This window comes from Lagenorhynchus albirostris, chromosome 11 (genome assembly GCF_949774975.1).
Source record: "Lagenorhynchus albirostris chromosome 11, mLagAlb1.1, whole genome shotgun sequence".
NCBI classification, from domain to species: Eukaryota; Metazoa; Chordata; class Mammalia; order Artiodactyla; family Delphinidae; genus Lagenorhynchus; species Lagenorhynchus albirostris.
The window spans coordinates 29,317,502-29,331,074 of NC_083105.1; the positions used below are offsets into that span (position 1 = coordinate 29,317,502).

General features: G+C 36.3%; 1 protein-coding gene across 1 annotated transcript; it reads left to right on the top strand.

Moving 5' to 3' along the window:
* The first annotated feature begins 4,146 nt into the window (after nucleotides 1-4,146).
* Nucleotides 4,147-11,372, top strand: LUM (lumican). Its single transcript, XM_060164692.1, has 3 exons — nucleotides 4,147-4,319; nucleotides 6,718-7,605; nucleotides 10,594-11,372. The coding sequence occupies exons 2-3, from the start codon at nucleotides 6,738-6,740 to the stop codon at nucleotides 10,746-10,748; spliced, it is 1,023 nt and encodes a 340-aa protein (XP_060020675.1). The 5' UTR covers nucleotides 4,147-4,319; nucleotides 6,718-6,737; the 3' UTR covers nucleotides 10,749-11,372.
* Nucleotides 11,373-13,573: the final 2,201 nt, after the last annotated feature.

Here is a 13,573-nt window from a genome sequence, read left to right on the forward strand (position 1 = left end):
ACAGATGAAACAGTTTGCAGGGCAGAAGTTGAGACATAGTTGTAGAGAACAAACCTATGGACACCAAGGGGGGAAAACCATGGTGGGGTAGGGATGGTGGTGTGCTGAATTGGGCGATTGGGATTGACATGTATACACTGATGTGTATAAAATTGATGACAAATAAGGACCTGCAGTATAAACAAACAAACAAACCTAAAAAACAACTAATACTAAACTTTCTTTGGGCTATTTGTATGGAAATATGTTCATATAAATGTTTCAGACATTACATGAAAAAATATATATATATATATACACACATCCATAAGTAAGGACTCTGCAGATGAAAGATAGTTCTATGGCTCATAAGAAATGCTAAAATTGGGCTTCCCTGGTGGCGCAGTGGTTGAGAATCCGCCTGCCGATGCAGGGGTCACTGGTTTGCGCCCTGGTCCGGAAAGATCCCACATGCCACGGAGCGGGTAGGCCCGTGAGCCATGGCCACTGAGCCTGCGCGTCCGGAGCCTGTTCTCCGCAACGGGAGAGGCCACAACAGTGAGAGGCCCGCGTACCGAAAAAAAAAAAAGAAAGAAAAACAGGAATGCTAACATTAAGAATGGTAAAAAGATTGATGTAAGGGGAGAAAATAAACTTCAAATCCACTCCTTTATTGTCTAATTCGAAAACATAAGCCACCTACTAAAATGGCATTTTCATTTAAAATGTGTCTATTGAGATAAGCAGAACAGACAGATTAGGTACAACCAATGTGAAGAATAAAATTCCATTGCATGTGACAGCGCTTTGCAAATTATAAGAGAAAGGAAGTGTTCGTTGTAATATTAAAAAATAACAACTACATTATGGTACCTCTATATAATAGAATTTAATGCAGTTAATTAAAATGACATTAGAGAATAATAGTTAATAATATATATATAGAAAAGTATCCACAACTTACTGTTACGTGAAAAAGATTATAAAACTATAAACGTAATGTTGTAATATTTTTGTGAAAACCGATGTCTGTTGGTTTGTGTGTGTACATAGTCACATCCTAAGGAAAATCACCAAAAGACAGTTATCTCTGGGCTAGACTGTATATTTTTATTTTTCCCCTCTAAGTATTCTCCAAATGGGCTAAAATTCTTATTTTCTTATTTTCCTCTGCATTTTCTAAATATGCCAAAACACACAACTTTTATGTCACATATAATAAGAAGAGAGTTGAGTCTGAAACCTCAATGTATAGAATGATAAAAATAGAACTTTCTCCTCTATTAGCAGGGAATTGTCATTATAGCTCATCCTATTCTATGCTCTGGGATGACTTTACTTTCATAGATGCACAGTTGTATCTCACTGCATACACAGAGCTCTGGGGAACATGGCATGCAATCCAACCACCACAAAAGGAAAACAATATTGCAGCTCATTTGGATGGAGTACTCTTACCACATTATCTTTAGCTCTACATATGAGAAAAAAAGACCAGCAGCAGAACTTGTGGAACTGGTTTCATAGAACCCATCATTAGATGATCTCTGAGATTCATCCCAAGTCTGTGGTTCTATGACTCTATGAATAATAACTAATAATAGCTATAAAATATTATGCATTTAAATGTATTAATCACTTATTTTAAGCCAAGTCCTACATCAATGGCTTTATACATGTGTCCTTTGATGCTCATATGTTTTCCTACAGAAATCATCACAGCCATTTTAAAGACGAAGACACTAAAGCTATCAAAATTACATACTTTTTTCATTTTCACCCCTGATAGGTTGCTTGAGAAAGTTTCTAATCTATATCTATCTTTCCACAAAGTCTGGGCTGTTTACTACTTTCCGACTACTACTTTTCTGTCCTACTTTTCAGAATGCTTATGACAGAGGGAACAGTCAAGTTGCAGTGAGCCTGGGGGCTTTGAGAAGTCCAAGGTTGGATTCAGAACAAGGTAGGTGAAACAGTCATAATGTTCCTCATCATCCTTGCTGGTCTCAAGTAACAGTGGGAATCCAGCTGATGGGCTGAGGGGGCAACTTAATCATTTTAACATGGATTCTGATGAAATCTCCAACATCCATTACCACAAAGGATCTGATTTCCATTCACCAGGATGGAAAGCTCCAACCTCACCCAGAAGCTCTAACCTGTGCACATGGGCATGTGTGGGAATGTGAGCATGTGGTATACAAAGAAAGAAATGATGCTTAGCTAACTTTTTTGCCATTTGAAAACTATTGGCTGGTTTATATTTAAGCCTTTTCTAAACTGCTAATAATATTGCCTAGAAAATATTTTAAACTGATTAACTACCTTGTCTCAGCTCCATCCTGTCCACCCTCTTCCCAGTGGGTGAAGATGCTCATGACTTTGTTCTTCCATTTAGTTGTTAGGTGACTTTTAGCAAATTATTTAGACTTTCTGAGTCTCCATTTTTACTTCTTTGAAAATGTGAAAATAATACTTATATGGATTTTATAGCATGAAATATGTGAATTTGAAATATGTGAAATATGTGAAAATTCTGAGAATAAAGCATAGAATAAAGTAGATACACCATAAATATTAATTTCATTTCTTTCTAGTGGGCCCAAGCAATATGCTTTAAAATGTGCAACGTTATCCAATTATTGGTCTCACAGAACTAATTTTATAGAAAAAGTTATATGTGGACTATATCAGTTTCACAATGAGGTAAATCCAACTTAATGCATTTAAACTTTATTACAGATACCACAACACATTTATTGCTCATAAAGAAAAATCCTTGGAATATATAGCTGGAACTTTACACACAAAATCTCAGATGATAGAATTTGACACACAAGGTTAATGCTTAGAATTGTTTTAGCTGTCTCTTACAATGAGCCACTAATTATATGTGATTGGTCTACTTGTCTTTCTCTTCTTGATTTCTTCTAAGTTTATTCATGCCCTCTATTGTAAAACTGAGGCCTTTCTAAAATTTTCTTAAAATGTTATGCTATGAATCGCCTTACCATTCTATGAATTACTTTCAATAAGATTATCTTTTGTTTTTTTAACAGTTCTCTGACAAAAATGAGACATTTATACTAACTTAATTTTTCGGGCAAATGCATCAGTGGCCACAGAGATTAAATAACTTTCAACAGGTCTCATAGCTAAAAAGTGACATATTTAAGCTATTTTAAAAGGGAAAAATCTTACAATGTGGCAACTTCAAGTATCTGATTCTAAGAGTTCTTACGAACATGAGGAAATGAAAATTTTGCAGGGAAAAAATCATATAAATAAAGCTGATACAATCACAAAATGAAATAGACAAGATATTGAGTAGATCTCTCATTTTCTAGAAGCATGCATCAGGAAATGATAAGGAAAGATACACCAAACCAGGCCTTTAGGAGATTACAACTTAGCATAATTTTTAGTTTTGAAAAAATATTGCTAGCATGCAAAGACAGAGTGAAAAATAATTACTTTGTGATATTTTTAGTACACATTTATTTCTTTCATGTTCTTTTATGTTTTTTGGCAATAAGCCATTAGAATACTCTCCCCAAGTAAGGTTTTGGATGAATTCCTAAATTAAATCCACAAAATAAGAAACAGGCAGAATATTACTGATTGATTCCAGACCTGAAGAGCATAAAACGAGTCTGTTTAACATAAGTAAACTGGAAATGTTGTTGCTTATCACTTGTATCAGAGTACAAATGAAGCATTTAAATATTTTAGAAACTAATGTAAGCTTCCCCCTTGGCTAAAAATTGAGTCCAAGTAAATCAGTATAGATTTCACGAGTAATGAGCAAAAATGATTCAATTCTTCTGAGTCTGCTCATTTGCATTTTCCTGAAATGGTTTACTCTGTTGATTTATGAGACCTTTAGATGAACATGATAGTTAGCTGAGAGAATTACATTTAATTGTTGTCACAGCTATAGAAGTAAAGGGCTTTGTAAGAGAAATGTTATCACTGGAGATGCCTCATTTGCAGCAGTACTCAATTTGGGATTAAAAGCTATGGTATTGGGGCTGGTTCAGCATGTATCTCTCTCTTATTCCATAGGGAGTGAGCTGGGCTGTCCTTGCTCACCAAGTCCACCTGCACCTCGTTAGAGAGCAGAATGTTTGCATGCCACACCACAAGATCCCCACAATGACATAACTCCATTCAGAGACTGGCGTGACTGGGCTGGGTTTCCCCCACTCAGCTCTTGTATCACTAAGAATCTGGCAGCCAGTTCCGTCCTGACAGAGTTTACAGCATATATTGGTGGATTCTTGTCCACCAAGCAGAGCATCTGCTTTAAGAATTAACGAAAGCAGTGTCGAGACAGTAAGGTAAGTGCTGTTTTAACTATAGCACTGGGGATGCTGACTGTTTGGGACGGTGTTTATTGTAACAGGAACAGAAAAAATTCCAGAGCAACTTTGCCAATTGCTATTCAACAGCAAATCCACAGTTTTGAGCATTTACTTTCACATTTTGCTTAATATACTTTCCATGATTTATGGATTTGAGATACATTTTATACAGTCTATAATGCCTTACTTAGCTAAGGAAGTTATAAAAAGTTTCAAGGTTGGAATGAGAAAATTAGACACAGTGAAAAAGTATGGCATTTAAAATGTTTGCTATTTCATGCTAATTAGTTAAATATGTTAGTATTGTTAGAACCTAATTTTGGAGCAAAGAAGGGCCATTTCAATCAGTCATCAAAATATTTTGCCACAAGTATGTTGCTACAGTTTGTTATAATTTGCCATAAACATTTTATGCTGTTATAAAATGTGAGCTAAAGGATTATTTATTTCTATTTTGTTAATTTTAAAGATTTGGATTGTGGATGTATGTCTTAAGAAACAGGAACATGTTTTAAAGAAATTCTGGTAAATATGATTTACTTTTTGAAAAAAAAGCATTTTCTTCATAGCCACAGGTATTTGAAAAAACTGGGGGACAGTAAAGTGTGGTTTTGCTTCATAGTGGAGTCCTTATACGGTTACAGATTCTCTTTGAATTCAGAGCCCTTGTTTTGACTTTGCCAAAAAATATGGAAGCATTTTCCATTACTATTCGCACTATAGTTCCCATGTCTAGTTTAGTGTATACTGAATTAAACTAAGGTGGAAGCTTATTAATGAAGTAAGAAAAATCTTTACAACATTAACATAATTGTAACTCGTAAAGAATCCTATAATTACATTAGCACTATGTAATAGATCTCATGGCCAAGTCCTGTCAACTAAATTAAATGACTCCATCATAATCTTAGAGAATAATTTACAAAGAATCTGGCTACATTATTTCTGTTATAAGAGTGACTCTAACAACGTTTTTGAGTGTTTCATCTGCTAAAATAAAGTGCTTTATAATTCCAAGTTAAAGCAAAGCATAGATGTTTAAAATTCCTGATAGTAGAAAATCCTGCTTATCCCAAACTACCTAGATCCAAAAGCTTGTACCATGTTTCTCACAGGAAGAGATTTTATTTTATGGTATCCATTGGAATGTGGATACTGCTTCACATTAACAATTTCCCTCCCAGAGTTACCAACTGCTCAGCTATAACTCCTCATTCTACAAAAGCCCAACTGTTATATCCTATTTGCCTTTACCTAAATTGCTGACCCAGTGCTTCCCCAAGCGATTGAAATGTACTTCTTTGAACCTCTCCTTAGAAAAAGGTTCATATGAGAAGATCACTGTTACGAATTGTTTTTAATTTATATTCTCAAATTTATCCTTTCCTACATGGCTCTTAATGCCACTGTTTAATACAGACTTTCCTCAGTTCCACATCTCTCCCACTTCCATTCAGTGAAAGCACTAAAATCCAGATAAGCAAACCCTGCCTTCTTAAATTTTGACATGAAGAACGTAGGCAAATTGTGAGTGATTGAAAGAAAAACATTCATTCAAATCTTTGAAAAGAATCTCATTCTCTACCAGTTAGACCTCTTTCTAGGTTTAAAAAATGTTTAGAGTTTGTGACATTTCCTTGATGAGTAAACATTAATTTTACTAAACCTAATATACTAAATATTAATTTTCAAACACAGTTTTGTAATGTGCTTAAAAGCATAGAATGTTAAACAAAAGGTGAAATAACATGCACACACCCCCACCAAGACTTCTGTTCACCTTCCTCAGAATCAACAACCATAAAGACATTTTTAAAGGAACATGCCACGACTGCCACCACGCCCCCTCCACACACACAGAAGACCAGCTTTCCTCCAGACAACATCACAGATTGCCCACGTTTTCAGTAAGGATCTACTTAATGAGACATTTCAATGATGTTGAATGGTGGGGTAGAGGGTACAATTTACAATTGCCTTCTCGTTTTCATTTCTTCTGGTTTTGAAGGTATTCTGAAGCAGTGTTCTAACATGGTGGTTAATGGGCACCTCCCAGAAACCTCTTGCAGGAAGATATTTAATTAAGGAAGGACCTAGAGAAGTTGACTGGGATAGTTAGGCCTGGCTCGCCCAGAAGGGGGCGCATGTGAATGCAATGTGCCCTGGAATCTGTTCACTTCCCCATCCGTTGTAAACATATGTCCTTAACCTACTCCTCAAATGCAAATTAACAAGACATCATTAGTGCAGTAAAAAAAAAAAAAGCACTATAAAGTAATAAAATTCACATTTGCTAATGCATTTTCTTTCTTCTTAGTATACTTTTCCTGAAAGGATACTATTCTGTAATAATACATGTTTCCACTTTATTTAGGATTCAAAGCATTTGCCAAAATGAATCTAGGTATGTTTCCTCTCCTCTTGGCATTAATTGGCTGTGCCAGCAGCAGCTACTACTATGAGGATTATGATTTCCCCCTATCGATTTATGGGAGATCATCACCAAACTGTGCACCAGAATGTAACTGCCCTGAAAGCTACCCAACGGCCATGTACTGCGATGAGCTGAAATTGAAAAGTGTGCCAATGGTGCCTGTTGGAATCAAGTACCTTTACCTTAGGAATAACCAGATTGACCATATTGATGATAAGGCCTTTGAAAATGTAACTGATCTGCAGTGGCTCATTCTAGATCATAACCTTCTAGAAAATTCCAAGATAAAAGGAAAAGTTTTCTCTAAACTGAAGCAACTGAAGAAGCTGCATATAAATTACAACAATCTGACAGAATCTGTGGGCCCACTTCCCAAATCTCTGGTGGACCTGCAGCTCACTAACAACAAGATCTCGAAGCTTGGCTCCTTTGACGGACTGGTTAACCTGACATTTGTCCACCTTCAACACAATCAGCTGAAAGAGGATGCTGTTTCAGCTGCTTTTAAAGGTCTTAAGTCACTTGAATACCTTGACTTGAGCTCCAATCAGATGACCAAATTGCCTTCTGGTCTCCCAGTATCTCTTCTAACTCTCTACTTAGACAACAATAAGATCAGCAACATCCCTGATGAGTATTTCAAGCGTTTTAATGGATTGCAGTATCTGCGTTTGTCTCATAATGAACTGGCTGATAGTGGAATACCTGGAAATTCTTTTAATGTATCATCCTTGCTGGAGCTGGACCTCTCCTATAATAAACTTAAAAACATACCGACTGTCAGTGAAAACCTTGAAAACTATTACCTGGAGGTCAATGAACTTGAAAGTAAGTAGAAAGCTGTGCCTATGATTGATTGATGTTTCCTCAAGGTTTTAAATGCCTAAGTTGTGTGACACAAGTACTGCATCTGGCTCCAGTTAAAAAAAATGAAAATGCCAACAAAATATTTCTCTAGAATATAGAATTCTAGCTTAGTTATTTATCCAATACCTGGCTTTGCTTTGGAGTGTCCAGATAAGAAACCATTAAGGTCATAGAATTTAAGCACTCATTTCTTCAAATGTAATACTCTGGGCTAATTAATCCTGCTGTGTTATCTCTTGATTTTTATCTGTTTATTATTTGCCTCCTTCATGACTTCGATTTGTGTCTACATTTATTTCTTGACAAGATGTAGCTGAGGGAGAAATCAACAAGTCCACAACCAGCAGAGGCTTTTACAGAGCCTCTGCTTGTCCCCAGAGCAGCCCGTGTACACTCATGGTCTCCTCTGACATTTTTACTTGGGACTCAACATATTACTCCGCTATCATGACCATCATCTATCTCTGTTATCACTGTTATGGTTGGTGTGTATGGTCTTCATGGTGTTCTTATGAGGACTGTGAGAAAGTTTAAGGAGGAATATGATAAGGGTTTGGAATATTTTTTACTAGAATTACAAAGCCCCTTTTCTTATACACAACCCTTCACCTCATTTGATTTTCCCACAGTTTCTCCTTCCTTTCTCTTACTTCCAGAGTTTATTTTTCATTTATCTACTGGGTGGGAGTTTGACCTATTCCACTTGAGCTGCTTATGTACTCTTCTGGTCTCCTGGGACATTTTTCAATTTAAGCTATAAAGATTCATATGGGAAATTGACATTCACCAATCCCTACCTTATTCTTTAATGGAAGTTGGAAGAAGAAAAAAACCTATAATTCACAGATGAAGTTTTTAAAATGAAAACTCAGGTGGGAAACACTGATTCACATAGTAAATGATTTTATAATAATCTATTGAAATTTTAAAATAATCTATTGAAATTGAACACCTTTATATTATAAAAGTTGGTTCCCTTGTCATACTGGGTAAGGATATTGGCACTCATCTGAAAAAAAAATTTCAGTGTGCCTTATTAATATAATTCTGCAATAGTAGTTCTGTAATTCTGCAATAGTTTCATGTAACTCCTAGTAGGGCTGGGGTGTTCTCATGAAGGAGTCCATGATTGCCAACTCTGCAATGCCATGTGTTCTTTCTTGTGTCTGCAAAGTTTGTTTGTCATATAATACACAGTCAAGCTATCAGAGCTAAACCCTTACAGCTGTTTCCAGGGCAAAATTCACTATGTGGCAATATATGGTCCCACATTATAAACATTTGTGGTCAGGAGGAAGGATACTCAGACAGGCCAAAATGCTAATGGGACGTAAGATGTTTGAGGGCTGAAGAAATCCATTAGATTTTGTGGGTGGAGGTTAGCTGCAGAAGCAAGACTACCTCCTACTCTGAGACAAGAAAGGGGAGAGATATAGATGCAGGGGCATTTGAGGGTGGAAAAATCAGTTTTCATTGTATGAGTGAAAAGGGAAGAGCCAATGTAGGAGATGGGACAGATGGACTCTGCGAGAAATGCCAGCAGCTGCTCCGTGCCTAGCTGAGACTGAAATCCCAATGCCCAGCTCATATAGTCATTTGAAAGTGAGTAGTTACCTTTCTCCCTTCCTTATCCTTGACACTTAGGTTTACATATTTCAGGAATTCTTGCCGTGTGACTTTGCATGTGTGTCTTCAACTTAGTTTATCTTGCCGCATAATAATTATGCATACCAACTGCCCACCTTCTCTTAAGGTAGTAAGAGTCCCTTAATGTTTTTCCAATATTAGGAAATACCCAGCCAAAAACAATTTGTCATATTTCAAACTTGCAACTTTAAGCGTTAAGCTAGTCAGAGATCTTCCTAGTGTAAAGCAATTTAGAAAACAGAAAAAATTAAAAGGACGCCAATAATTATTTAGTATATAGTATGTGCTAGCACTGTGTGAAGTGCTTTACATACCTTAATTAATGTAATCTTCATGCCACACAGTGTGATAGATATATCTAAAAAGAAGATCTGATAAATGTCTCAGATGGTAAACGACAGAGGTAAAAAACTAATATAGACCTAAACCCATGTTTTTCCCATTGTTCCATACTTCAGAGGCAGATACCATAACCAAGAACCCTGGAATTTAACAGATGAGTTATTTAAGACAACATCTTAGAGGAAAGGACTACAGTGTGTTTGGGCTTCCACTGAAATCTTTGTTAGCTAGAGTTGAAGAATGAAAGAAAATAACACGATACAGGACCAGATAAGGTTAATCTGAAATACACTTGGGCAACCATAGGCAGTTTCTATATACATACACAGACCATGCTATCCAGTAACCTTCTTAGTGTCCATTAAAAATTAAATCAGTTGTTCATTTGTGGCAGCTTTTTGACCACAGAAGAAAAGGGCATGAGCTGAGATGGTGGACATTCCATGATTTGGTTTTTGCTTTGGAGTTTTGAATCTTTGTCATGAAGTGCGGTTGTTGGAAAACTGTTTAGAGTTCATTTATTTAACCCCTTTTATTTTAAGAGGCAAAAACCCAGAATACTTACACTGGTGAGATTGCTCATATAACAGCACCAATTTTAGGTTTCCTCAGGCTAGACTTAATATTTCAAACTAAAGCTTAGACAATATGACACATTCACTGAGTGTCCTTCTATAAGCAAGTATTTCTAAATCAAGAACTTAAATAAGTTCTCTTCCTTGAAACATTTCATTAAATCTTCTGACCTACCATAAGTATTCTTTACTAAATATTGCTGGGCTATTTGGTAGTCTGAAATATTCCTTTAGTAGTTCCAAATTCAAAGATACATCAAATAAGTGGGAAAAAGTTTTATTGGATATTACTATAGATTTGAAAGTTTTTAAAAATGATGGTTTTAAGCCCATGTACTAAAAAGAAAAAAAAACGATTGAAGTGTTTCATTCTTTAATTTTCCAGAGTTTGAAGTAAAGAGCTTCTGTAAGATCCTGGGACCATTATCCTACTCCAAGATCAAACATTTGCGCTTGGATGGCAATCGCATCACCCAAACCAGTCTGCCACCAGATATGTATGAATGTCTACGTGTAGCAAATGAGATCACCGTTAACTGATATCTACTAATTCCAATTATACTGAGATATATCCTGGAACAGCAGTTTATCATTATGTTTATTTGTGTGTCAGTTTTTCTAGTATTCATTTTTTGTTGCTGTTTATTGCTTCCATAAATTTCAAATTCTGAGGGAAAATGTTTTGTAAACATTTTGCTACTTTTTTAAAAGAAAAGATGAAAGGCAGGCCTGTTTCATCACAAATACAGACACACACACACACACACATAGACAATAAAATGAATGCTTTATTTGTAAATTTAGTGGTTTTTTTCCTATCTCCTGTCAAATGATGTGAAAAGCTTTCTACTGGTTTCGTGGAAGTCAGCCAAGTTTTATAATTTCTAAACCTTAACTTAATGTGCCAAAAAGCATGGATTACATGCCTATGGGTGTTTACTGTCTTGAAGCAAATTATCTCAATGTTCAAATTTGTTTAGCTGAAAAATAGATGGTAAATTTTGAGACAAATGATCTTGCAAATTAGACAAAATTCATGAAACCACATACAATTAAAGCAATATTTTTAGTGTTAGGAATATATATTTACCTAACGAAACTTTTCTTTTCTAGAATTATTTTTCACTCTAAGTCATATGTATGTTTCTTTTTGATTATTTGCATGTTATGTTTAACAAGCTAATAGCAAAATAAAACATAGCAAATGGCATCACTGTGTTTGACTTCTTGTGAAATTCATAACTCTCCTATAAAAATAGATAAAATAATAGATTAGAATTCAAAAAGATCTCTAGCCTGAAATATTTTACTTATGTTAAATAGAATTTTTAATTAACTAAATTATCTGCTTCTAGCATCCACCTGTAAAGAGTTTTTAAACACATCTTACAATATGTACTTAAAAGTGTGCAGATCCCAATTGTGTCCTACAGTTCAACTCAGTTCTGACAGTATGTGCCTGGAGATAGTGTCGGATTGTACAGGTTAAGGGTTCAGTCCTACAGGACTGCCCTCCCTCCCCACTTCAGATGCCAGTTGAAAGTCCAGATTGTTACCTCCACTTCTGACCAACAAGCTATACATCAGAGGTTCCCAAGACCCTGTCCTGGACTTGAGGAATTTGCTGGAGCAGCTCACAGAACAGGAAAACTCTTTACTCACTAGATTATTCGTTTATTATAAAATGATACAACTCACGGGGGACTTCCTTGGTGGTCCCATGGTGAAGAATCCACCTTGCAATGCAGGGGACACAGGTTCGATCCCTGGTCGGGGAACTAAGATTCCCACATGCTGCTGTGCAACTAAGCCTGCGCGCCACAACTGCTGAGCCCACGCGCCTCAACTAGAGAGCCTGCGTGCCGCAAACTACAGAGCCCACATGCCCTGGAGCCTGCGTGTCACAGCTAGAGAAGAGAAAAAAAACGCGCACACCACAACTAGAGAGAAGCCCATGTGTCACAATGAAAGATCCCGCTTGCCGCAACTAAGTCTCAAAGCAGCACTCCCCCAAAAATAAATAAATGAAATAAAATGATACAACTCAGGAACAGCCAGATTGAAGAGATGCAAGGCAAGGTATGGGGAAAGGGTGCTGAGCTTCCATGCCCTCTCCAAGCACGCCACCCTCCCCAAATCTCCACAGGTTCACCAATCAGAAAGCTCTCTGAATCTTGTCCTTTGGGTTTTTATGGAGGCTTCATTTCATAGCCATGACTGATTAAACAGTCATTGGCCATTGGCAATTGAACTCAATCTCCAGTACCTCTGCCCTTCCAGGAGGTGAGGGAGAGCGACTGAAAGTTCAGACACTCTAATCATGCGTTGGATCTCTTGGCAACAAGCCCCCCATCCTTAGGTTACCTAAGAGCTTTCCAGAATCACCTCATTAACATAATAAAAGACACCTTATTGCTCTTATTCAGGAAGTTCCAAAGGCTTTAGGAGTTGTGAGCCAGAAACCTTGGACAAAGACCAAATATATATATAAGAAATATATTTTGATCATCTGAATGACCAAATATATATTTCTTATAAATCACAATATTACAGTATTTAAATCTCACAACTTCCTTGGATATTTGTCATTATTTCCATTCCTGTTGGCTTTACAGATTTATACGCAGTGATATTATAGCAAATAAAAAGCAGCTATAAGATCTCAGCAGTCACTAGTTGGTTGTAAGCAAAAATGGCAGATAACTCCCAGGACTGAAAATGTTGAATGTATATAAAATTTTCAGAAAATGAGATTTAAAATATCACTTTATATTGAAACCACTATATTTGTAACATAATGTTAGAATTTATAATACAGAAAAAGTATATCCATGATTCTATACAATGGGAAATAATAAGGCATATAATTTATAACTTCTACCTACCTAGTTAACAATAAAGCATATGTTTGGAGACAAATGTTGTTCAGTCAAATATACTCATCCCTGTATGAGTGTATATATAGTCTCAAATGTGTCTAAAAGAAGGGCATCATCTCTCTCAAGTATAATTAAAACATTAACAGAACATTTTTAGTGAACTCTATCTTGTGGTAAAATGGCCTATCATCAAAGGACCATTATCAGTTAAGACAGCACTGACTGGATGATGTGTGACACGTATATTATGTAATTCTGAAAACAGCCATTTCCCTTGTAGTTAATGTTTGGTTGACAAGGACCAAATTAAGCACAAAGTCACACTTCTTGCAGAAGCATCTGAGGAAGACACTAGTTAGATACTGTTTGAGGACAGCTCCTCTTTCTAGCGGCCAGACCCCATCTCTCCAGGGCAGAGCTGGAGAAGAGAAGACACTGTTTGCTCTTTCACTCATTGTGACAGCCGTAGGGAGGAAAGGATATTGA

Excerpts from the sequence above, each read along its gene's own strand:
- LUM (XM_060164692.1), top strand. The coding sequence starts at position 6,738 with ATGAATCTAGGTATGTTTCCTCTCCTCTTGGCATTAATTGGCTGTGCC. Across the intron at positions 7,606-10,593 it reads GGAGGTCAATGAACTTGAAA|AGTTTGAAGTAAAGAGCTTC; the intron begins GTAAGTAGAAAG and ends TTAATTTTCCAG.